The sequence below is a fragment of the Eublepharis macularius genome, chromosome 2 (genome assembly GCF_028583425.1).
Source record: "Eublepharis macularius isolate TG4126 chromosome 2, MPM_Emac_v1.0, whole genome shotgun sequence".
Classification (NCBI taxonomy): domain Eukaryota; kingdom Metazoa; phylum Chordata; class Lepidosauria; order Squamata; family Eublepharidae; genus Eublepharis; species Eublepharis macularius.
In genome coordinates, this window is record NC_072791.1 from 75,299,690 (window position 1) to 75,323,751 (window position 24,062).

General features: G+C 46.4%; 1 protein-coding gene across 2 annotated transcripts in view; it reads right to left on the reverse strand.

The window, feature by feature from the left end:
- Nucleotides 1–302: 302 nt before the first annotated feature.
- The window catches only part of TMEM229B (transmembrane protein 229B), a 70,511-nt gene continuing 46,751 nt past the window's right edge, over nt 303–24,062 (reverse strand). For both annotated transcript variants that reach the window (XM_054971819.1, XM_054971818.1), the window contains one exon: nt 303–3,900. In XM_054971819.1, coding sequence (XP_054827794.1) covers nt 3,370–3,873 — 504 coding nt within the window. In that variant the 5' untranslated portion in view covers nt 3,874–3,900 and the 3' untranslated portion in view covers nt 303–3,369. The remainder of the gene's footprint in view (nt 3,901–24,062) is intronic.

Below are 24,062 nucleotides of genomic sequence, written 5' to 3' on the forward strand. Positions count from 1 at the left end.
GTATAGTGCTACCTTATGGGAAGGCTTTCAACAAGATTCTCGTAAGATTCAGCACTCACCAGCAAAACAGGATGATGAAGTTTTCTTCTAATTTACCTAAATTATCAGGGTAACATGCTGGTACATAGCATTAATGTACCAGACACAGGCATACAGAGCATGTGCATATCCACATTCCATTAGAATATCAATTTTTAAAGAAAAGCTGCTGCAGAAGTATAAAGCAGTGCATATAAGCCCCCTCCCCTACAATGCAAGCATAAATCAAGTTCCCCTTATGAAAGAGAGAGAGGGCAAAGCCAAACAAACCACAAGTTTTTATTGCTGGTGAATTCAAACAGGCAACTTTAATCTACTGAGGAAGATACACATACAAGCAAATATTTTAACTGAGGATTGTGTGCGTTTTTATTATCTATTTTAGACACAAGTGCTTCCTCTGCTGCACAGCTTCTATGTGATTGTTGGCAGCAATGTGGCTGTCATTGCTTTGCAGTTTAAGCAGTTCAGCTGCAAAACAACATCAGTAGTTTTCACTTGAATCAAAAGAGAAAAGGTAAATGAAATAAAATGGGTGGAATCTCTGGCTGCAACTGAGTTGCATTCCTCCAAAAAGAGTAAGGAGAGCTACAGGATCTGATACAGTAACTGATAGAGGCTGCAAATCGCTGTTAAAAACAATGCTGATTGGTCAATGGAACATCTAGCAGGGGTTACTTGGGGAAGGATGACGATATGAGGCCCAGCTCAGTTCCCGGTGTGCAAACTGCAAATAAAGTGCACTTCTGTGTGAAAATTACAGGTCTTTGAGGGCACATCTCAGAGTATCAATCAGAGATAACAGCATAAAATAAGCTTTAGGTGGTGCAACATTAATGCACCACGGGAAAATGAAGCTCATTTGTAGAAGATGCCCATAAGTTAAAGGCCAGAAGCCATTCTTTAGTATAAGCAACTGTTGTCCAGTTTTTAAGTAACTGTGCTACTTAAGAATACAGACGCAAAGGAGCACAGGATTCCTGGTCAAAGCAGGAAAGGAAAACAAACAGAACTGAGTGTCTAAACTTATTGAAAGTGGGTGGTGACTAGTTAGTGGTGAGAATGCACTTATTCTGCCTTATACTATGTTTTATACACAGTGGTTATCAGAAAGCGTAGGTATACCCCATTTTCTGTTTGCACTCTTCCTTTTACAGAACACTTGTATTTTTCTTTCAGTATTTGTGAGGAGGAACCAGCAATATCTAGAACCTTTACAAGATTTTCTTGTTTTTTGGGATGCAGGACAGAACCTTTCAGAAGAGAAGCAATAAGAGAATACTTATTTTCACAGTACTCACACTGTCCCATTATCAGCTAAGAAGGCTTAAGACCATAATTCTGTTGTTAACAAATTGCCCTTCTGTCTTATTTTCCAATGTAGATGACTGTTGTTGTATGGCTGCTACATTAATCTCTATGAATGGCATCATACTGGACAGGAAACATAGTTTGAGTCGTTACTTGTTTTTAAAAAACTGATAACCTATAAAAAGAGAACGCTAATCTCTCTGTGAGTTTTCTGAGTATTTCAAGGAGCCTGCTGTCTGTCACAGGATGGATGTGACTGAGCTCCTGGGGCCAGCGTCCCTGCCCATCCATTGCCAGCAATGGATATAAGACCTGAGGGAAATGGAAAGGAACAAGACAATCACACTCTGACAAGTTAATGCTACTCTTATTCATAAGACAATGTAGAACCCACCCAAAGTGACAGGATGTCTTTCTTTTTCTGAGAATGGAGCAACAAACAGTTGTATCAGACTGACAAAACAAACAAAGGCCAGCCAAATAATTATGCAGCCACATGTTTAACAAAACAGAAGAGGCTCTGCAGCCACATAAGAACATTCACATCACAAGCCCAACCTCATTGCTAGTGCAATTCCATTCCATTCAGTGCAAATGATACCTGGAATTCTTCTGGTCCAGGAGGCCTAGTTATAGTATACCCTCCTCTTAAGGCTATTAGATGCTTGCTACTTGAAACAGCCCAAGAATCCTCAGAACAAAAAGAGATATTCTTTGGTAGCCACCAGATACCATCCATCTTTCTCATTACAACTTCTTGTTAAGTACCTGCTTGGGACCTTCACACCTCCTTCAAGCTTAGTGTGCTCTAAAGCAGAACATACCTGCAGCTCTTGCTATGCTGTCACAGCCCATCCAGAAGAACCTGGAGAGGGATCCTATAGTGCTCCTTACTATAAGGCAGTTCTCCTGTTCACAAATAGTTTAACAAACAGCGCTTGCTGCACTGCTGTTAGTACCTGGAGATCACCAGGCAGACTTAGATGAGATCAAATTGGTGCAGACATAAAATAATAAACACAAGGAGCAGGCAGTCTGCCGTTCAGGATTCCAACTCCTGATGAACCCAGCTGCCATGAGGACTGTAATCCCAGGACCAATGGTCCATTTTTATAGCCATCAGTATCACAGGGAACAAAACTTCTTGAGAAGGAGAGATCTCAGTGATGTGATCAGCGGCTAAGGGGGTTGCAAGAATCAGACCTGAAGTAGCCCTTCTGTTGAGCTCCACTACAAACAGTAAAGATAAGAAGCAGGGAAGACTTCAGTCATTTTCCTCCCAGTCTTGGCTACTTGACCAAAGCGCAGCTTGTACAACGATAAAAATAATCCAGTACACCAGGTCTTTATTAAAGAGAGAGAGAGAGAGATGGGCATGGGAGAACAGGCTCTCTAATGAGCATCAGAATGGATGATTCAAAAAGTTATCTTTTAAAAATATAAATCCAGCCAGATGTCCAGCACCATAATACCATACACTATGGTGCAATATAAAAGCCTTAGAAGGAGCACACGAGAGGGCAAATTATACCTCCCCAGTAGACTGCCACTATTGGGCAACTGTTGATTCTTCCTTGACCCTGCAGCATCTCAGGTTCCATGGGAGGTATTGGTTGCAAGCAAGCACCTGAATATTGCCTAATGAAATATAAGCCAATCACTAAGTTAACAGGGGCATCTGTGCCAATTTACTAACTTGTTTTTTTGTACAAGCTATACTAGCATTTCTCTTATTTTTTACATATGCAATAAAATGCAGGTAATAGAACTGTTCATATAGTAAGTTACAAGTCAGAAACTATCTAGCCAACAGGTAGCTGGCAGTGCTACTTGCAATTTAAAAAACAAAAAGTAAAATCCATAGAAAATCTACTGGTTCCACTTTTTCATGCACACCTCCAACAGGAGTTTTCTTTATCATACAGGAAGCAGGAGTTTTGTTTTTGAAGCTGTCATTACAGGTCTCCAGTGAAGGGGTCAGGAGAGTTCATTTAATCAAGTGCAGCCCTAAGTTACTATTCAATTAGTCTTCACATGGCCATTGGCCAAGGTCACAGGAGTTGAGGGAACCCCTGGTTCAGCATTCTCATCAAACCGTAAACGTAAGGTGTTTCTGATGACCAACTGTTCCATGATAAATGCTGCACAGAACCATGGAATGGCATACTCCAGGGTGATGAGACCCATGAAGTTCAAGTCAAACTGTGAATAGTCCCAAGGGCAGGCATTGAACTGACGCAGAATGAAGCCGGTGGTAAACTCCCACAGATACGTCCACAGGGTATAAATGAGGCAGCGCACTAGTATGTTACACTTGTCTTTCATATACAGATACATCTTTTCTACAATGAGGATGGAAGTGCCATAGATGAAAAGTGCCCATACACTGGTGACACCTGGGAACTTCCAGTTGAAATTGACCACGAATTCCCAGGCAGCTGTGAACATAACCTCGCAGAAGTAGCCATGAATGGCATAGAGGTACCACCGAGAAAAAGCAGTCAAGGGTTCTGCAGCTGCCATCCTTCCACACAGTCCCCAGCAGGAACTCTATAAGAAAGGGGAGGGGAAAAAATAAAGACTTGGTAAATAAAGTTTCCAGCACTAGGTCACATCACATTGACAGTCAAATATGGAAAAATAATTACGTAACAGAAGTAGCATAGATCTTTGCAGAGGTTTAAGGCCCTCGGAAGATTTACCCATTTTTACCTGAAAGAAGCTAACCATGAATGGGAGATGATCTCCCTAAAAATGTTATACACAAAATATTTTTTATTACTGGACATAACATGCATAAAAATTTAAGATACAACCCCGTTTAAGGCATAACTGGGGGAAAATTAGTTTTGCATTTGAGTAAATCAGGGCTCATTTCGAGGGGTTACGCAGTTCCGGTAGCTCCCCCAAGTCAGGTGCCCCCGCCCGCCTGACTTTAAAACATTTTGGGCCGTTTAGGCCTCAATTGGGGCCAAAATGGCCACAATCAGGGCCAAAACAGCCTGGATCGGGTCAGGGCCAGGCAGGGATCCCCCGCCCAGCACCGGCCATTTTGGCCCTAATTCGGGATGAAACAGGTAAAAATGGCCATTTTTGGCCATTTGGGACCCGTTTTGGCCTGTTTGGGGGCCAAAATGGTCCGGATTGGGGCCAAAACAGCCAGGATCGGGTTGGTGCCGGGCGGGGGGGGGGGGGGAAACCTCGACTGTTTGGTCTCAACTGTTTTAGCCCTGATTCTGGCCGAAACGGGTCAAAAATGGCCATTTTGGGCCCGTATTGTGGCCAAAACGGCCCGGATCGGATCAGTGCCAAGTGGCACCAGCACAGTCCCGGCCGTTTTGGCCCCAATTGTTTTGGCCTGGATTGGGCCCTTTTGGGCCAAGATCGGGGCCGAAACGGCCCGGATCGGGTCGGGGCCGGGCGGGGAAAGCTTCCCCCGCCCAGCATGGACACAGTCCCAGCCGTTTCGACCCCGATCCTGGCCCAAAAGGGCCACTTTTGACCATGTGGGCCATTTTGTGCCAGGATCAGGGCCAGAACTGCTGGGATCTGGTCAGTGCCAGGTAGGGGACCCTCCCCTGCCCAGCACTGATCTGGTCCAGGCTGTTTTGGCTGTGATCTGGGCCCAAACGGCTGGGATCAGGACCCAAACTGCCAGGATTGGGTCACTGCCTGGTGAGGGACCCCTGCCCTGCTCGGCACCAACCCAATCTGGGCCGTTTTGGGCCTGATCCAGGCCAAAACATGCCCAAAATGACCATTTTGAGCCATTTTGGGCCTTTTGGCTTGGATTGGGGGCAAAACAGCCCTGATCAGGCCACTGCCAGGTGGGGGAACACTCCCCTGTCTGGCAGCAGCCGAATCCTGGCCATTTTGGCCTGATCAAGGGGTGTGGCATATGTTAATGAGTTATGCTAATGAGTTCCTGCAGTTCTTTTTCTACGAAATGACCCCTGGAGTAAATACAGTACTAATAACACTGTCCCTCTCCTCCCCATTTGTCTGAATGCTTAGTGTATGTTCAGAACTAAAATATGCTGTTAGAAAATGCTGGCTCACATATGACCTACGGAAAGCAGGTTATTCACATAACTGGCTGTGGAAGCAAGCCCAGGTTTATACACAGTTTCTTGCTGTATGTGTAAGTTTAATGCTGAGGCTTTTGTACATGAATGCACATGCTGGTAGAGCCAATATTTTATACTCTCCCAATCATAAGTTAAGATTCACTGAGAAAGACATTAATGCCAGCAAAAGTTGAAGGCAGCAGGAAAAGAGGAAGACTGAACATGAGATGGATTGACTCAATAAAGGAAGCCATGGCCTTCAGATTGCAAGATCAGAGCAAGGCTGTCAATGATAGAACATTTTGGCAGTTATTAATTCATAGAGTCCCCCTAAGTTGGAAATGACATTCATAAGCAGAAATCAAACTGGTTCAATCAAGAGATTATTTGTGATTTAGAAATCAGATTGGAAGGTTACAAGAAATAAAAAGTGAAGGAGGAGAAAATAAGAGTATAAGATAGTGGCAGAGGAAAGCATAAGAAAAGCAAAAGAACCAAATGCAAGATATATTTGGCAAGTGACACAAACAACAACAAAAAGACAAAGTATTATAAAGTGAGTGTGAGAGACCAGTGACAATGAGGCCAATACTGAATGAGGCAGGGAAACCTGCAAGATATGAAACATTATATATTGACCGCATTTTTTTCAATTTGACAGTGCATGGCAAACTGGGATCAGAGGCCTGGCAGAACTGATACAGGCATAATTCTTATCTAGAACAGGAATGGATAACACATTGTTTGGATAAGCAAGACATTTTTGAATAATTCCAACCAGACAGCCAAAATCATTGTGTTCACATTTTTTTCTAATTATTGCAGAATTTTTAGCAACTCATCTTTGACCGTACAAAACCACATATAGTAAAAGATGTAAGGAATTGTCTGTGTTGGGGCCAATTGCTCCAAAGATGGCAATTTTCCCGTTTCCAAGAGAGTCACTGTATCTAGACAGCAAACAATGGCTTGGGAACCTAAGGATTAGTTACCTATGCAGGGATATTTCTTGTCATCCTGTGCTCTGGGCTCCCTAACCCTCTCTCTCCCCAGAAGCTGTGCTGGGGTTGCCATGCCCCACTGTGGCTGACAGGAGCAGGGGCAGCCTCAGAGCTGTTGCTGTATCCCCCTTCTTCAACTGAGAGGTATGCCCACAGATACATCCTTTTTTCTAGATCTTTGAGGAGCCAAGGGACAGACGTGGCAGTAACCTGCCCATACACTCTCCCGTGCCTCACAGTGAGCTGGGTGTGGCTGTGTGCTGTGTTGCATATACACCCGAGTGCATACTGGCTTCAAAGCCTGGGGTAGGCGTGTTCCTCCAGGCAGGTTACAGACCACTGGCAAATTTAATTAAAATGTTTGCTTCATTTCTCCCAATTGTGTCATGATCTCTTCAATACCAACCCAGACATAGAGCTTTTCACAGGCCATGGAGAGACAGAACAGCAAAAGTAAGGGCCAAATACTTACTTGATATCAAAGCGTTCTCCATGTGAGACGAAAACTGTGCTAAGCTGACATATCTTTCCCCCATTTCATAATGTAAAAAACCCCAAAATCAGCCCCCCAAGTGAAACATGTTTAGGCCACTAACCAGCCCTAGGCATCCTGAATATGGTACACTGTTTACTGCTCCCTAAAGAGATCTTAATTGGCCTCTTTGAGGCTTGTTATCATCACTGATGAAGTCACAACTACTCCATTGCCTTGGGAATATACCAGGTAACAGTATGCTTATACTGTTAATGTTTCATTTTTTTCTCCTTCAGCCCTAGCTGCACCAAAGGATATAGCTGTTTGCTGAACATTGTGGAGACACTTTCATCATTAACTACTAATCATTGGAATGTCCTTATTGCTTTATTAATATTTTTCTATAGAACAAAAAGTTGTATGGAGAATGCGGCTCTCCCAGCAGCAGCAGAATGCAGCTTAAGCTGGGAGCCGTCCTTTGCGGCCCCGCCCTGGAGGAAAGGAGACAGGCTCCCTTCCCAGACATCCTGGGCTTAGCCGGGGGGCGGAGCCAAGAGCCTGATTCAGGCGGCTCCTCTCTTCCCAGCTGCAGTCTCTTTGTATTGGGCTGTGCTACCAGTTGGGATGGATAGGCCTTCCCTCTGTCTGTGACTGGGTGGCTTTTTGGTTATGGCAAGCAGATGGGCCTGGACCCTTATGGACCCCAGGGATATGGCATGGTTCCTTATAGGACTCTTACCCCAGGAGATATGGCATTGCCTGCGGGGGCGGGGGAAATATACAAAGGGTTAGTACATGGATGACTTTACCCTTCTCTTCAGGGAATGGGAGAAGAAGGATATAGATGATCAGTACGATAGGGATAAGGAGAAGATCTGCTGCAGGCAGATTGTCAGGAACTGGACTCATTGGTTGTCTGGGTTCCTAGTTTATGCAGGGGTATTGGCTAGGGCACAGCCAGGTAGGGCTCTCCCCCCTTTTCCAATACATGAATATTATATACAGGGGGTACACGGACTTTGAGGGGATGGCTTGGTTGATACAGCTGTGGGTGCAGGTCATGGCCCTTGCCAAGTCCAATCTCAGGAATAGGAGCGAGAGTGATCAGATGATTATTCTACCCTCTCAGGGTTCAGGTTCCCGCACTTCTGCGGGGCAGCAGGTTTAATTACGGCTGCTTTGTTGGGACTTCACGTCCGAGGAGCTTTGCAACAAGAAAGTGGGCAAGTATATGCATGACTGCCCTGCATGCATGGGAACCCACCCATAATCTGCCTGCCCCAAAGGAAGACAGGGTGGGAAATGCTTTGGGGGTAGTGGTGGCCAACAAAAGCCTGGAAAAGGGGCCCAGCCCAGTAAAGCTGAGGGTACTTGAACGGTTTCTTCAGGTCTCCCCAAGGCGCAGGGATGCTGACTATTCATCCATTGTTTAGACGACTTTATGATGTCTGGGCCAGCTGGCTTGGGGCAGTGTGCCAGGCTTTTGGCAGGGGTCATGGAGTGTTCAGAGGAACTGGGGGTTCCTTTAGCTCATGAGAAAACCGAGAGACCATTTGTTGTCATAGCGTTCTTGGGAATAGAACTGGACACAGTACAACAGACCTTAAGGTTGCCCTTAGAGACGGTGGTAGATCTTAGGCTCGATTGGAGGGCTGCTTGAGTGGAGCCTAGATATCTCTCCTTGAGTTGCGGCAATTAGTTGGCCATTTAAACTTTGCCTGTAAGGCAGTTGCGCCTGGGAGGGCTTTCCTCAGGTGGCGGTGCGATGCTATGAGGGCCTTACGGTTGCCCCATCAGCGTTTAAGAATTAATAAGGGCAGGCGGGATGACCTTTTGGTGTGGAAGGAATTCCTTTACACCTTTAATAAGGTGACTTTTTGGAGGGAGGAGCTTTTGCTAGAAGCCAAACTTCAAGTCACCTCTGATGCCTCCTGGTCTACAGGCTTTGGAGTCTTTTTAAGGGGGCATTGGTGTGCTGACCAATGGCCCGCAGATTGTGTAGCCCAGGGAGGGATTGTCCAAATAACTTACGTTTTTGGAGTCCTTTCCCTTGTTAGTGTTAGTTGTTGTTACATTGAAATGTGTGCAGATGAACATTTTGTTCAGGGCCAGGCATGTTCCAGGTGTTAACAACGGTGTGGCAGATGCTTTGTCTTGCCAACAGATGGAACGATTCTGGCAGCTTGCCCCCTGGGCCGACAGGCGGCCTGCAAGGATGCCCCAGGAGCTTTGGGAGCTTGGACGGCGGAAGTAAATAGAGCAATCCAGCTGTCCATTGCCCCCAGTACACGCCCGTGCGGTAGGGCAGCTTTACCAGTTCAGGGTGTCAGCGGGGCTCCAGCAGTAGTGGCCCATCCCGCCTGAGCACTTGATGCACTTTTGTGTAGTGCAGCGGGGCCGGGGCCTTGCAGTGAAGTCCATCAGGGGTCAGTTGGCCGCTTTAGCCTTCGCCAGCAAAGCACGTGGCTTACCTGAATTCACGGGTGTCTTCAGGATTAGAAAGATGCTGGAAGGCTGGGCCAGGGAGATAAAAATGCCACGTGACCCAAGGCAGCCCATCTCCCCATCAGTCCTTAAGGACTGGGGACCACATGGGTGGAAGTCTGCTCGTCAGCATTTGAACGGAAGCTTTTCCACACTTCTGCCTTAATGGCATTTTTTGGAGCTCTGTGAGTTAGTGAGCTGATGGCCTCATCGCGTACAGACGTGTCTGGCCAGGCACTGAATGCCCAGGACATTAAATTCGTTGGGGATAAAGTCTCCATTGGGATCAGACGGTCCAAGACTGACCAGCGGCAGTGGGGAAGCCCCTTGCTTTTGGGCCCCTGCTCTGAGCAGGAGTTGTGCCCTGTTAAGGCCCTTAAGGAATATGTCACACTTCGTGGGGATGACCGAGGGATTTTATTCCGCCACGAAGATAGGGCCCCACTGACTAAATATCAGTTTTGGGCGGTGACAGAGAGGGCACTTAAGACAATTGGCTTGTCGGGGGTCAAATTCGGAACCCACTCCTTCCGGATTGGTGCGGCCTCCACAGCAGCTGCTATGGGATACCCTCAGCGGGCGATTCAGAGAGTGGGCAGGTGGCAGTCAAGGGCGTTTTGGTCCTATGTCTGGCCCCTGCAGCAGTTTTAAATGGCAAACTACTTGTTCTTTCCTCAGGTGCCGTGTCGAGCCAAGAGAGGAACAGAATCTTGATTTGTGGCCACAGCATGGTGTTCTGAGAGGCCACTCAAGCCAAGAGAACACAGATGGGATCCCAGCTGGGCCTGAGCGCTGCGGTCACTGTGGAGTGGCAGGGCAGGCGTGGTCTCAGATGGCCCGGCCTGCTGTCTCTCCTGTTTAGGGGATGGACGAAGCCTCCCCCACAAGTTGTGGTCATTCACCTGGGGGGTAATGACCTTGGGCTGGTACAGGGCATGGCCCTGTTGATGCAGGTAGCTGAGGACCTTGAATACATAAGCAGCCGATGGCCGAGTGTGCTTATAGTATGGTCAGAGATGCTACGACGACGGGTTTGGCGGGAGGCCTTTGACACCAGGGCAATAGAGAGGGCCTGACATAAGGCTAACCACGCCATTAAGAGGTCTTTGGGGCAAGGCTTGGGTATTTATTTGCCACACCCCAAGATTAGGGCCGAATTTGCCCGCCTCTATAGAGGCGACGGTGTCCACCTGGCACCTGAGGGCAATGATATTTTCCTAGATGACCTGCGGCAAGGGCTTTGGGTGGCTCTAGGCCACCGGTGGGGCGCGAGGGTCTAAGCAGAGGCTTGACCCTTGCGGTGGCAGGAGATTTTGGGAATAGGGTGCGGGCTGGTGAGCACCCTGTGGCACTTCCCCGTGAGTGGGGACAGGGCTGCCATTAAGGGCGGTATGCCTGGTTGCGGCTACCGTACGCTGGCAGAAACCTGCGGGGATCCTCAATACAAGGCCTACCCTCATGCTTTGCGGCTGGGGCGTAATAGGTGCTTCAATGGGGATCCATGGCCTGGCAGCCCGGGTTGCAGCCATTCAAAGGATGGCCTACACCCGGGGGCGTGGGGCTCGCCCAGACAGGTCAAGGCGGAGGTCCGGAGTTGACCCCAGGGCTTGACCTGTACCGCTTAGTTAGCTCTTGCCGTGCATTACCTTTATGGTCATTTAATAAACGGCCCTTTATTCCAAGTCTGTGTCTGTCTCTTCCTTCCGGCTGGGGTTGCAATACAGTCCTCCTTGGGAAAATCCATACATTCTACTGAAAATAACCTATCAGTAACAGAAAATGTGTATTACAGGAAAGCAGTAGAGAGGAGGAAAGGGGAGCTGCTGTGGCTCAGCAATGATAAAAGATATGCTTTGCATGCAGAAGTGCTTAGCATATGATGGTTGAGGTGAGCGGGCCACCAACTGGCCTCCTGCCATTTCTGTGCCCTTGCTATCCATCTGTAGCTGGCCACCCAGCCCCACAGGTTCGGTTTCAATGGGTTGTGCAATTACATGTGTTGCTGTTTTTAAGTAATCTGTATTACAGGTATTTTATTTGTGTTTATGCTACCATATTTTATCCTTTTATTATGATATTTGTTGTGCTCTGCTCAGAGCCTGCTTGCAGGGAGAGCAGATTATAAATATAATTAATTAATTAATTAAATAAACAGTGCTAAATGTGAACAGACATATCAGGTATTTCAGAAAACTGGTAGGGGGAAATCACTGGGATACAGCTATCCCCAGATAGAATCTCTATTGGAACTGGTGGTGTTGCTCTGTGTGTCAAAAAGGGCATAAACATAGAAAACATAAGAGGATGAAACTCTTCCACAGAATTGACTAGAGACACTAGGCCTGACAAGTAATTTCAAACTGAGGATGTACTATTGCCACCCTAACCAGAACGTGGTGGGATCTTGAGGCAGAAAAAGAAACAAGGAAGGTGACTAAAGTGGGAAATGTTGCAAAAATAGGAGGCTTCAGCTACCCTCATGTTGACAGGGTGCATTGTCTTCTCCAGTTGACAAAAATGACAAGAATATTTTTAGATATAAATGACAGTGTCTTGGAACAGTCAGTCATGGGACTGACTGAAGGGGAGGGAACTTGGAACCTGAACTTGGTCTTGAGTGGTGCTTAGGACCAGGTGCAAGATGTAAGCATTGTTAATCTACTTTTGAACAGTGACCACTGTACTATTAAGTCCAGCATTTATGGAAATGGAAAGTTATCCTCAAAGTTCAACATTTGATTTCTGAAAGAAGACTTCTCCAAAGAGAGGTAGTCCAATGGACGTTGAAAGAGAGAGTAAAGAAGGTCATTTTTTCCAGGGTGCTTGGCAGCTATTTAAATATACAAGAATTGAAGTTCAGATAGAATATATAACACAGATTAGGAAAGCCGCCATCAATACAGACAGGACACCAGTGTGGTTAACCAGCAAAGTCAAGGAAGCCATTAAAGGCAGAAGGCTTACTTTAAAAATATTAGACAAATTCACAGAAAATGGATCTTAGAATCAGTCATGAGACATTATCACTAATTGAAAATTGACAAGTATATTTGTCAATACCAGATGCTGAGACAAACAACCAGGAAGGGCAACATTAGTTTCTAACTTTTGTGGTGTAGATGCCACATGTGAGAAGCACATTAAGTAAACAGACACTGAATGATTGATTTAAATATTTGTATTACACTCTTCTCCTAGAAGGGAACCAAAATGGCCTATAATCACAAAGAATATTACATAAATGAACCAAAATATAACAAACTATGTCTTGGTCTGCTCCCTGATGCAGCGGCTGGCTTATCCAAAGCTACAGGCGAAAAGCTAAAAGATCATTTGGCTCTTGCCCTTCATTCTTGCCCGAGGGCACAAAACTCTGGCTGTGCACAAGCTTTATACCTGCAACAGGAATAGAGAGCAAAGTCTCACCAAGATATTACAGCTGGCAAGACGTTACTTCCAATCTTTCCCTCTGCCAAATGGCCTCTAGCCGTACCCATTCAAATAGACACTTATGAATGGAAAGAAGCCAGAATAGAAAAGCCTTCTGGAAATGCCAATGACAGGGAACAAAGAGCATTTCATACTTTCTCTCCTGGGGAAAACTTGTTGGGTGTGTTGTTGGTGATGCACCAACATCTAAACAATTCAAAATAAGAATGAATAGACCAAACTCTTTGGAGCATATTTCAGATCTCAGATTGAGAGTGCAATATGGCTAATGCTCTGGTAATGACTTAACTTCAAAACAGCCATCCTTCAATTGCATCACTAAATTAACTTTAAAAAGTGTATGGGATTAAAATGCATGTCTTTAAAAGGATGGGAGGAGGGGGGAGTGGGTGGGTCAGAATGACTGTCCCTCTCTATATGAGCCTAAGAGCCAACTTCATTCTTCGCAGCAGCTCCTCTCTGTGCCCTCCCATAGAAATATTTGATTCATTGCAAACTATTCTAGGGCATTTTCAGTGACTGCCCCCAACCCTTTGGAATGAGCTGCCAGAGAATGCAACAGCTGTCCTTGCCTGGTCCACCATTGGGAAGGCATGTAAAACTGTTCTGGAGGGTTTTTGTTATTTCTATAGATTACAGGTATGGGTTCTTTATAGAAGAGGATGCTGATTTATGGTTTTATTGTTGTAACTATTACACAGTCTTGGAAACATACATATAAACTACACTTTGAGCCAGTGTGATGTGGAGTGTTGGACTAGCATCTGGGAAGCAGATCCGCAGTCTGCCATGGCAGCTGGCTGGGTGGACCTTGGGCCAGTCACATACTCTTAGCCTACCCTGAATGTAGCTGGAAAAAGTACAGAAGAGGGCAATCAAGATGATTAGGGAGTTGGCTCCTTTCGTAGGAGGAACAGCTGAAGGGTCTGGTGCTTTTTCAGTTTAGAAAAGAGATGACTAAGCAGGGGACATTATAGAGGTTTATACAATTATGCACAGGGTACAGAGGGTAGACAGAACTTTTTCTCCTCCTCCCTTAATACTAGAACTCGAGGACATCCAATGAAGCTGATCAGCAGTCAATTCAGGACAGACAAAAAGAAGTACTTTTTTACACAAGTGATTAATTCACTGCCACAGGATATAGTGATGGCCACAGACACAGACAACTTTAAAAGAGGATTAGACAGAGACATGGAGGATATGTCTATCAGTGACTACCAGCCATAGTGACTAACAGGATCCTCTACACTCAGAGGCAGTGAACCTCTGAATACCAGTGCCAGGAAGCAACTTCAGACAAAGGCGTCGGCCTCTATGCCCTGTTGTTGGCCCTCCATAGCAACTGGTTGGCCACTGTGTGAAACAGGATGCTGGGATAGATGGACCTCTGGTCTGATCCAGCAGAGCTCTTATGTTTTTAACCTACCTCACAGGGTTGTTGTGAGGGGGAAAAGGGAGAAGAGAATGATGTGAGCTGCTTTAGGTCCAAACTGAGGAGAAAGGCAGGATATAAATAAAGTTAATAAATAAATATGGAAAAGGTGTGCTAAAATATTGTAATTAATAAACAAAACCATGATACTATGTTTCTCTTAGTTTCCTGAGCAAAATGATAACCCACCTGAGAAGCAGCCTGAATAAGAAAGCTCATACTTTGGAAAGCTAGTTGGTCTTTAAGGTGTCATTGGACCTTCCACTTATCAGAAGTCTGTTCTTGCTTCTGTTGTGGTTAATGACAGACTTTTCTGGCAGGATGGAAGCCAACAGATGGTAGGATCCTGTCTCTTTGCCAGAGGCCACTTTTCTTGTAATTATGGCTGTTTCTACACTGACTGATAGTGATCATATGACACCAACTCATCAATGTATAAATGTATGAGTTCTGCATAGGAGATGCACACCAAATACTGCCTCAGGGAAACATCCAAGTTTTAGAAAATTGAAATCATTTATTAGGGACCATTCCATTTATTGAAAAAATATTGTGCAAGTATGTGGAGCAGCTTCAGAATAACAAAAAAGCAGATACTGCCATAAGCATATGTTTGTGTATTTAATTTAAAATGTGTCCTGGATACAACTCACTAACTCAGGGCTGATCCACATGTTACAAAATCCTTGTTTGTTAATGGATGACTTTGCATCAGAGATTCAATGCCCATGAGGGTAGCTGCACAGGGTGGTTTGAGGAAGCAAAAAATGGCATGGTGGGAAAAGCTGGAAGCTACTTCTACCCATGCACCACAAAGAGAAAAGGGCACAAGTTTGGGAAGCATAAATGTCTGATGCAAAATCCTTGTGTTGTCCTCTAACACAGAGACAGACTTTGTGAATTGGTCCTCACTCTCTCTCAGTAATGCTAAACTAAGTCCTGGACCACAGGGTTGCTTAGATCTACAGGTGTGGATCCAAGCAATTTCCCCACTCAATCTCGGCCAGTTCTCCACCCTTTTACAGACCTCTCACATGGCTTTTGTCCATGCAGGTCCCATGATCTCCAGGATAACTTTTCTGGGTGGTCAAAGAGGATCCCTTCCTCCCATTTTCTGTAGCAGAAAAGCTGGTGAATCCATCCCACTGATAGTAACATTAATGTACAAGTCATATCCCATTTATGTCTATGGCACAACTCCCGTAGATAGTAAGGATTGTACCCTTAGTTAAGACAATAATGTGTCATCTACTGTGATGCAATGCTTCCCCAGAAGGCTTACAGTCTTCCATTCGCCAGAGAAAAAAGAGAAGAAGATGGCAGAAAGCTTTGGTCTCTACTTGAACTATAACACACAATCCCAGGGCAAGTATAGAATGTACTTCATTTTTTATTATTTTCTGTACTTGACAGACTTTTCTATACTTTCTCAGAAAATTTTGCTTCCTTGCCAATTAATCGCTCACCTGCCTGCATTCTTCTATATTCAAACTCACATCTAAGCAAGTACGATTCATACAAGATAAACATTTTTTAAAAAAAGAATTACGATTCCACAGAAGGTCAGTGTTCACTGAGAGTCTTGTACTGGAACAATTAAGCACTCCTCAAATCTCTAAAAGTGCCAGCAAAATCTGGGGTGATGCAGAATACATCAAGAACTTTTATAAGCATCTCTTTAAAAATGACGGATTGTTGAGTTAGAAAAAGAGTTTAAATGATTCATTCTTTCTGACCATGGTACCTGGGAGTACATCAATAGAGATGATCTGACAGGAGATGTCCAACACCAAAGGGCCTCAAAACGGACGTTTGGTCACTTACCGTGAAGGGTCCTTCTCCTCTGAGGACAGGAGGACATCGTGGGTGTTTCCCACCGTCCAATCGGGGAGGCAGGAAATAGATTTTTCTTCCTCTTCCTCTGCGGTGGGACCACCCTCTCTTCTTCAGTTCGGGTGACTCCCCTCAGCAGTTCCAACTCCTTACTATATACTAAACTAGTTTAACTGTAACCTTAATAAAAGACAAAAAGGTAACAAGAACAAACAACATCAACAGATATCAGCATTCAGAAAAGAATGAATAAGGCAAGGCAGCAGAGTGTAGCAAAGATGCAGCAGGAGAAGCAACAGATTAATGAATCCTGTCATCCAGTTCGGAGTAGATGAAGACTCTGGGAGGGCACGATGTCCTCCTGTCCTCAGAGGAGAAGGACCCTTCACGGTAAGTGACCAAATGTCCGTTCTCCCTCTGAGGCGGAGGACATCGTGGGTGCTCCCAAAGCAGTTCTCTATCCTCTGGGTGGGACGGAGTCTTCGTCTTCCACTACATGCTGAAGCACTCTCCTTCCAAAAGCTGCATCGGCCAAAGCATAAGTATGTAAATGGTAATGTTTGATGAAGGTAGTTGTAGACGACCAAGTAGCTGCCTTGCAAATGTCTAAAATGGATGCGTTCCTTCTCAGGGCCGCATTTGTAGCCACACTTCTGGTTGAGTGTGCCGTTATCCCTGCTGGAATGTCCATTTTCTGAGCCTTGTAGGCTTCTCTAATGCATGTTTTAATGCTATAAGCGATGGCCGAGGAAGACATGCGATGTCCTGCTCTAGGCTGAGAAATGTTAATGAAAAGAGAATCCGTTTGTTGAATCTTTTCTGTCCTGATTATGAACGCCTTCAGGGCCCGTCGTACGTCCAGATTGTGCCACTCGCGTTCTCTGGAATGTACTGGTCTCGGACAAAAGGATGGTAAGTCTATCTCTTGCGATCTGTGAAAAGTGGAATACACTTTAGTTAAGAATGCAGGATCAGTTCTTAAAACTACTTTGTCCTTATGAAAGATGCACAAGTCCTGTCGTATGGAAAGGGCGCCAATTTCTGAAATGCGTCTTGCAGAGGTAATTGCCACGAGAAAGATGGTTTTGAGCCTTAACCACCGTAGGTGAATGTCCTTAATTGGTTCGAACGGGGATTTTGTTAGAGCCAAAAGTACCACGTTCAGGCACCAGGTTGGAAACCTATGAACCACCGGCGGGTTCAGTAAGGTGGCTCCTCGCAAGAAACGTTTAATGTGAGGGTGAGACGCCAAGGACACTCCGTCGACCCTCGGGACGACCGAACTAATAGCAGCAATCTGTTTCCTCAGGGTCGCAGGCCTCAGATGCCTGTCCAGACCCTCTTGTAGAAACCCCAGGATCGCTTGAAGTGATGGATCGAGCGGTTCCACCTTCTTTCGTCTGCACCACCTGATAAAGGCCTTCCAGGACGAGTTGTAAATTCTGATAGTGGACCCTTTCCTCGAGGCCAGCAGGGTATTTATGATTTCTGGAGAGAAACCTTCGTGTTGGAAACGGTCCCGCTCAATCTCCATCCTGTCAAGGACCACCACTCCGGTCTGGGATGCCAAATAGGGCCCTGTTGTAGCAAGTCCGGATGAGCTGGAAGTCTGAGTGGCGGTGTCAACGACATCATTTGGAGAGTTGAGAACCACGGTCTTCGTGGCCACCAGGGAGCGATCAGGATGACGTTCGCCCTCTGTTCCCTTATCTTCCGCAATACTTTGGGGATTGTAGGAAGTGGAGGAAAGGCATACAGAAGACCCTTTGGCCACGGCGAAGTCAGCGCATCTGTGCCTTCCGCTCGAGGATGAAAGAACCGAGAGAAGAACCTCGGGACCTGATTGTTGCGATGAGAGGCAAAGAGGTCCACTGACGGGGTATCGAAGTGTGCTGTCACCAACAGAAACACTTCCCTTTTGAGGGACCATTCTCCCGGGTGAAGGAGTTCCCTGCTCAGCCAATCCGCGTGGATGTTGTGAATTCCCCTGATGTGTTCCGCCTGGATAGTCTTGAGATTGACTTCCGCCCAGTGGATAATCCTGTGAGCCTCTCGTTGTAGACGTGAGGACCTGGTGCCCCCCTGCTTGTTTATGTAAGTCTTCGCTGCCACGTTGTCTGTGCGTATCAGGATGTGGTTGGACTGGATCTGATTGCTGAAATGCGATAGGGCTAAGTAGATAGCTCTCATCTCTAGTACGTTGATGGGAAGTTTTCGCTCTTTGTGTGACCATTCGCCCTGGGCCGGATTGCCCTCGAGCGTAGCCCCCCAGCCGACCAGGCTGGCGTCCGTGAACATCTGGATGAGACACGGAGAAAGGAAACTCTTGCCCTGTCCTAGGTTGACATCGTCCAGCCACCACTTCAGGCTTTCTTTGACAGTTCTCGGGACCTGTATCCTGGTCTTCGCTTTCTGGGCGATCTGAAACTGGAATGGCCGCAACAGGGTCTGGAGCGGTCTGGTGTGAAAGCGGCCCCAGTAAATGGCCTCTGAGTTCGCTACTAGGAGTCCCATGAGCTTTGCTAGTTCCATCAACAGAGATGACTGCTGACCAATCACGGTTGTGATCAGGCGTTTGGACTTGATCCTCTTTTCCTCAGGAAGAAGGACGTAGCCTCTCTGTGTGTCCAGAATCATGCCCAAATGTTCCAGTCTCTGCGACGGCTGGAGAGAGCATTTGGACAGGTTGATCAGGAACCCATGCTTCTCCAAGAACTGGATCACAACTCTGGTGTCCTCGAGGGAGGCATCCCTGGAGGCGGATCTTATTAGGATGTCATCTAAGTAGGGATGCAGGTGAAGACCCCTTTCTCTGAGCCTGATGATTGGTACTACCAGAAGCTTGGTAAATACCCGTGGCGCCGTCGCCAAACCGAAGGGCATTGCTCGGAATTGAAGATGGATGTCCTTTACGCAGAATCTCAGAAACTTGCGATGTGCAGGTGCAATGGGAACATGTAGATACGCCTCCGTCAGGTCTATGGAGGTTAGGAACTCTCCTTGCTGTAAGGCCTCTGTGATGGAGCGAAGAGTTTCCATCCTGAAGTGTCTCACTCGGATGAACTGGTTGACATATTTTAAGTCCAGTATCGATCTCCAGTCCCCATTCTTCTTGGGGACTGTGAAAAAGATTGAATAAACCCCTAGTCCTCTTTCGTAGAGGGGAACGGGCTCGACTGCTCCAATATCCATGAGGTGCTGGATCGCCTGTATGGTGAAGGCTTGTCTGTGTGGGTCTTTCTTGAGTGGGGAAGCTACAAATCGTTCCGGTGGAAAGGTTTCGAATTCTATGGAGTATCCATTGGAGACTACCTCTGATGCCCAGGCGTCTGCCCTGGATTCCGTCCATGCATGATGAAATTGAAGCAGTCTTCCCCCCACCGGAATACCCTGCGAGTCAGGGCTTCTGCCCTTTGTCCTCCGGGTCTTGCCTGGTTCCCCTCTGGCCTTGTTGTCTGGCGAACTTGGAGTGGAAGTCACCCCTCCTGGATTGGGGCCTAGAACTGGACCATCCACGTTTGGGTTCCTGTCGGCCTCTTTGCAAGGTATGATGAGATCTAAATGGTTGATAGCCAAATGATCGTCTCTCAGGTTTCTTCAGAGATTTGGGGAGTGCCTTCTTCTTGTCTTTGGTCTCCACCAGAATCTTTTCCAACTGATCGCCGAAGAGCTTGCCTCCTTGGAAAAGGTAGGACAGCAGTATAATCTTTGCCTGTAGGTCGGCAGGCCAGGCTCTGAGCCACAAGAGGCGTCTCGCCGTTGCTGCCGCCACCATCGCTCTGGAGGAGAAGGATAAGGAATCCAGTGTTGCGTCAGCAGTAAATGTACAGGCTTTGAGAATTCTGTTGGCTCCCTCCAGCGGTCTCTTATTATTTTCTGGAAGCAGCTGGATAAGCCTTCTAATCCAAACCACCGAGGCTCTGGACACCATAGACGCTATTGCTGATGCCTTGATAGAAATGGCCATAGCTTCATGCGCTCTCTTGAGTACCGCTTCACCCTTTTTGTCCAGGCGGTCTTTGATCGTGCCTTGTCCATCCTTGGAAAGGAGACCTTGGGACTGAAGGGCTGTCACCGGAGCATCAATGATTGGAACCTGCAATAGCTCATTGGTAAAGTTAGGTAAGACATACAATTTCTTAATAGCATTAGGGACTTGTTTGCCTGCAGCAGGCAGGGACCATTCAGCTTTCAGTTGTCGCTCAAAGTACTCAGGGAACGGGAACACTGTCCTGTTCTCTGCTCTGGGGAAAAACTCCCTGTTCCCTTTAAGTCTTGTTTTATGTCCTTCAGATTTGGCTTCCTCCTCCGACTGAAAGAGTCTATGGGATTGTTCCAAACTGGGTTCAATATCCTGATCATCATCAGACAGAAATTCCCCCTCCTCAGAATCCTCACTAGGGGAGGGATCTTCATGCATCCATTCTGAGGATCTACAGGCGTCTTGCCCTGAATTTGCTTTTTTGCTGCCTTAGTGGGCCAGGATCCACCTTGTTTGTGGCCCATATGGGATGTTCCAGGCAGGCTAGGGCACGGAGGAGAGGAAGGATTATTGTTCCCAGGCTGACTAAGGGCCCACAGTTCCTGTCTTAGGGAGCTTCTAATGGCTGCCAAAATCTCTGGGGACAGAGTATTAGAGAGGGCACTTACACGGTCTTCAGGAGTGCATCTGTCAAGGCCCTGCATCGAGGTTCCTTGTTCTTGCTGCCTTTCTCCCACCGGGAGGTTGGCAAGCACGTCTTTGTGTTTTGGCGGGAAATCGCTTGCCGCGGCGTTTCCCGCCAAAATCGGGCCTCACGCAGCCACGTTGCTTGCAGACGACTTCTTTCGACCTGCGGCTGTCTCCGGCACCTTCTTTTGAAGACGGGGCCGTTTCCTTGCGGGCTGAATCGCGTCGCCATGCACTCCTTTGCCAGGGGTCTGATCAAGCCTTAGAGGCGAGTCGGAGCCGGCAGAGCATGCCTCCGCCTCCGGAAGGACGGCTCCCTGGAGGGAGCTCTCAGCCCGATCCATAAAAGATTCTTCGGAGTCCAATGACTCCCTTGGCTCCATCAGTCATTTTTAAGAGAGGAGAAGTAAAGGTAAAAGGAGTATAGAGGAGGGAAAGGAAAGTAGTAAGAGAAATAAGAAAAAAGGTAGCAGAGCTATCCTGAAGAGTACTGCGCTCCCCTGAGGCAGGAAAAGAACTGAAGAAGAGAGGGTGGTCCCAACACAGAGGAAGAGGAAGAAAAATCTATTTCCTGCCTCCCTGATTGGACGGTGGGAAACACCCACAATGTCCTCCGCCTCAGAGGGAGAACTCACGTTCTCAAAGTGATCATCAACTTAATGATGGACGTAGTTTTGATGTCCAGCTTTAGATACAACTGAAAATTATAGATGTTCCGTGCTACTGGCAACCAGGCTACAAATGTAGATTCAATTGATTCCACAGTTAAAGACCTAACTCGGAGTGTTTCCATGTAAGGGAGGTACAGTGATCAGATACGCCTCACAATCATGCAGTGTACTATACTACTTCTTAGTGGCCCAGATGGAGGACTAAATGCTAGTAGGATCAGAATAAGATAAGTCAAATGAAAGAACACCTAGGGACTGTTGTGCAAAACCCCATACAACTTTGTAATAGTTTATCACACAAGCCACAGAGTAAGGTAGGTACCATTTAGATGCAATAAGAAAGGGCCAAGAAACTATGGGCTGAAATGTAGGAGAGGGACATTAGACAGTTCTTGGTTCTTTGAGGGAGAAATAAAAGGTAAAGTTTGGGATTCTGATTGTATAGGCATTGAATGGTTCCCACTGAATGACTGGTTACCATCAAGGAAGAACAGAAGAAAGTCAGGAGATTGCTGAAAAGAGAAATTATAACTGACTGCCCCAAACAATTTGCAAATTCAACTTCACTTTAAAATGAAAATTTCCTTCTTTTCTGGGAAATAAAACACTTAATGGTCCTCATTAAAAAAAAATCGACCAATTTGCCCCTAAAAAAATACAAGCTTCTATCAACTATCCGGTCTATTTGCAACATTACATGTAAGCAGCCAAAATAAAACATGATCAGGATTGTGTTTTACAGCAATTCTGTACAGCACATATCTGCAAATTCTCTACTCCTTTTTTTAAAAAGGAATATACAAAACTAGCAATAACCTGAAATATAGAGATGGAGAACAGATTTCATTATTAAGCAATTAATACCACTTCTCTGCTAATTGGGGTAACAGATACACAATCCATAGATGAGAGTTTCAGACAAATATCCAGGGAGAAAAAATTAAATGTTGAAGAGCATGAAAAGGCTCGTATGGCATTATAAGTCATTATGAAGGAGAAGTAAATGGAGGAGTTGTGAGACCTCAAAGGTCATGAGAAACAGGAGAGGTATTGCTATCAGTGCCAGTGGCAATAAGGTAGGAAGAACAGAGGTCTCCAGTAGAAAGATGAGGAGCTGTCTTTATCATGTTCCATTTGAGATGGTAATCAGATGCTAGTTGGATGTGTTATTGGATAGAAGGTGGAAAGTCAAAAACGGAAAATAGCTCTGGGACTCATTCATATTAAGTTGGTAGCTGAAACCATTAAATGAAAAGCTGAGAGAAAAATACTGTTGGGAAACTGGATGGAGAACAGAAGCAAGGATGAAGGTTTGAGTGAACTTTATAAGAAGAGACAAAGTAAGGGAGAAAGGAGCAGCATGATGAAAATATAAGGAAAAGAAAGTACTATGGAGAATAAAATGTTGCAGCCAGATTGTAAAGTGAAGGAAAAGAGACCCAGGGAGGGAGGAACTGCTATTGGGAGTTGGAATGAGAGAGGATGGATTTTGATGGAATTGCTGTTTTAAAAGAGACTGATAAACAGTCTCTTTCTTATTTAGAGCACCTTTCCCGGCCATGAAGGTGTTTGTATGGTGGGCTAAGGGCCTTTTCTCCACCCTAGTCCCAAGCCTACTGCTAGGCTCTGGGGCCAAGCTTAGTGAGTTCCTCTGCTGAGGGCTCACAGTACTCTTTTTATTTTATTAATTATTCTTATTTTGAGCACCTGTCCCGCTTGGAAGGGTGTCTGGGTGGTGGGTTAGGGGTACCTCCCCCCACCCCAGTCTCAGGGCCACTGCCAGGCTCTGGGGCCAAGCTCAGTGGGTTCCTTGACTGAGGGCTCACAGTACTCTATTTCGTGTTAATTATTCTTATTTTGAGCACCTGTCCTGCTTGGGAGGGTGTCTGGGTGGTGGATTAGGGGTACCTCCCCCCACCCCAGTCTCAGGGCCTCTGCCATGCTCTGGGGCCAAGCTCAGTGGGTTCCTCGACTGAGGGCTCACAGTAGTCTATTTTGTTTGTTAATTATTCTTATTTTGTGCACCTGTCTCACTTGGGAAGGTATCTGGGTGGTGGGTTAGGGACCTTTTCTTCTACCCCAGTCTCAGGGCCACTGCCAGGCTCTGGGACCAAGGCTTAGTGGTTTTCTCAGCTGAGGACTCTTCTTATTAGCTCCATGAGGGTTAGAGTGAGGGGCACAGGTGGTCTTGGGGGGAAGAAGTCCCAAGCTCGTCCTGCTGGCCCAACTATGCCCAGCTATAGGTCTCAGAGTCAGAGCCTGTTTTTCAAGATCCACTTGTGGGGATGGAGGAGGAGGCAGGAGAGTTGTCAGCGTTGCCAGAGGAAGAGCAGCTGCTAAAAAAATTTCAGCTGGATGAGGAGGGGGAGGGAAGGTGCTTTGGGGGGTCTTGGAGAAATATCCAGCTCCTCCACATCCAAACCTCTTTGGGCTACCCCTGCCTGCAGTCCACCCCTCACTCTGTCCATCCCAGTCCCCATTTCAGGCCCACACTTTGGCAGCACTTCCTAACCCTCCCCAACAACCCCTGCATGGCACGTTGCCAGGCCTGTGATGTCCTGGTGCATAGGGGCTTGAACCCCAAGCACCTGTTGTCTACCATGCTCTGCAGACATCTGTAGAGGCAC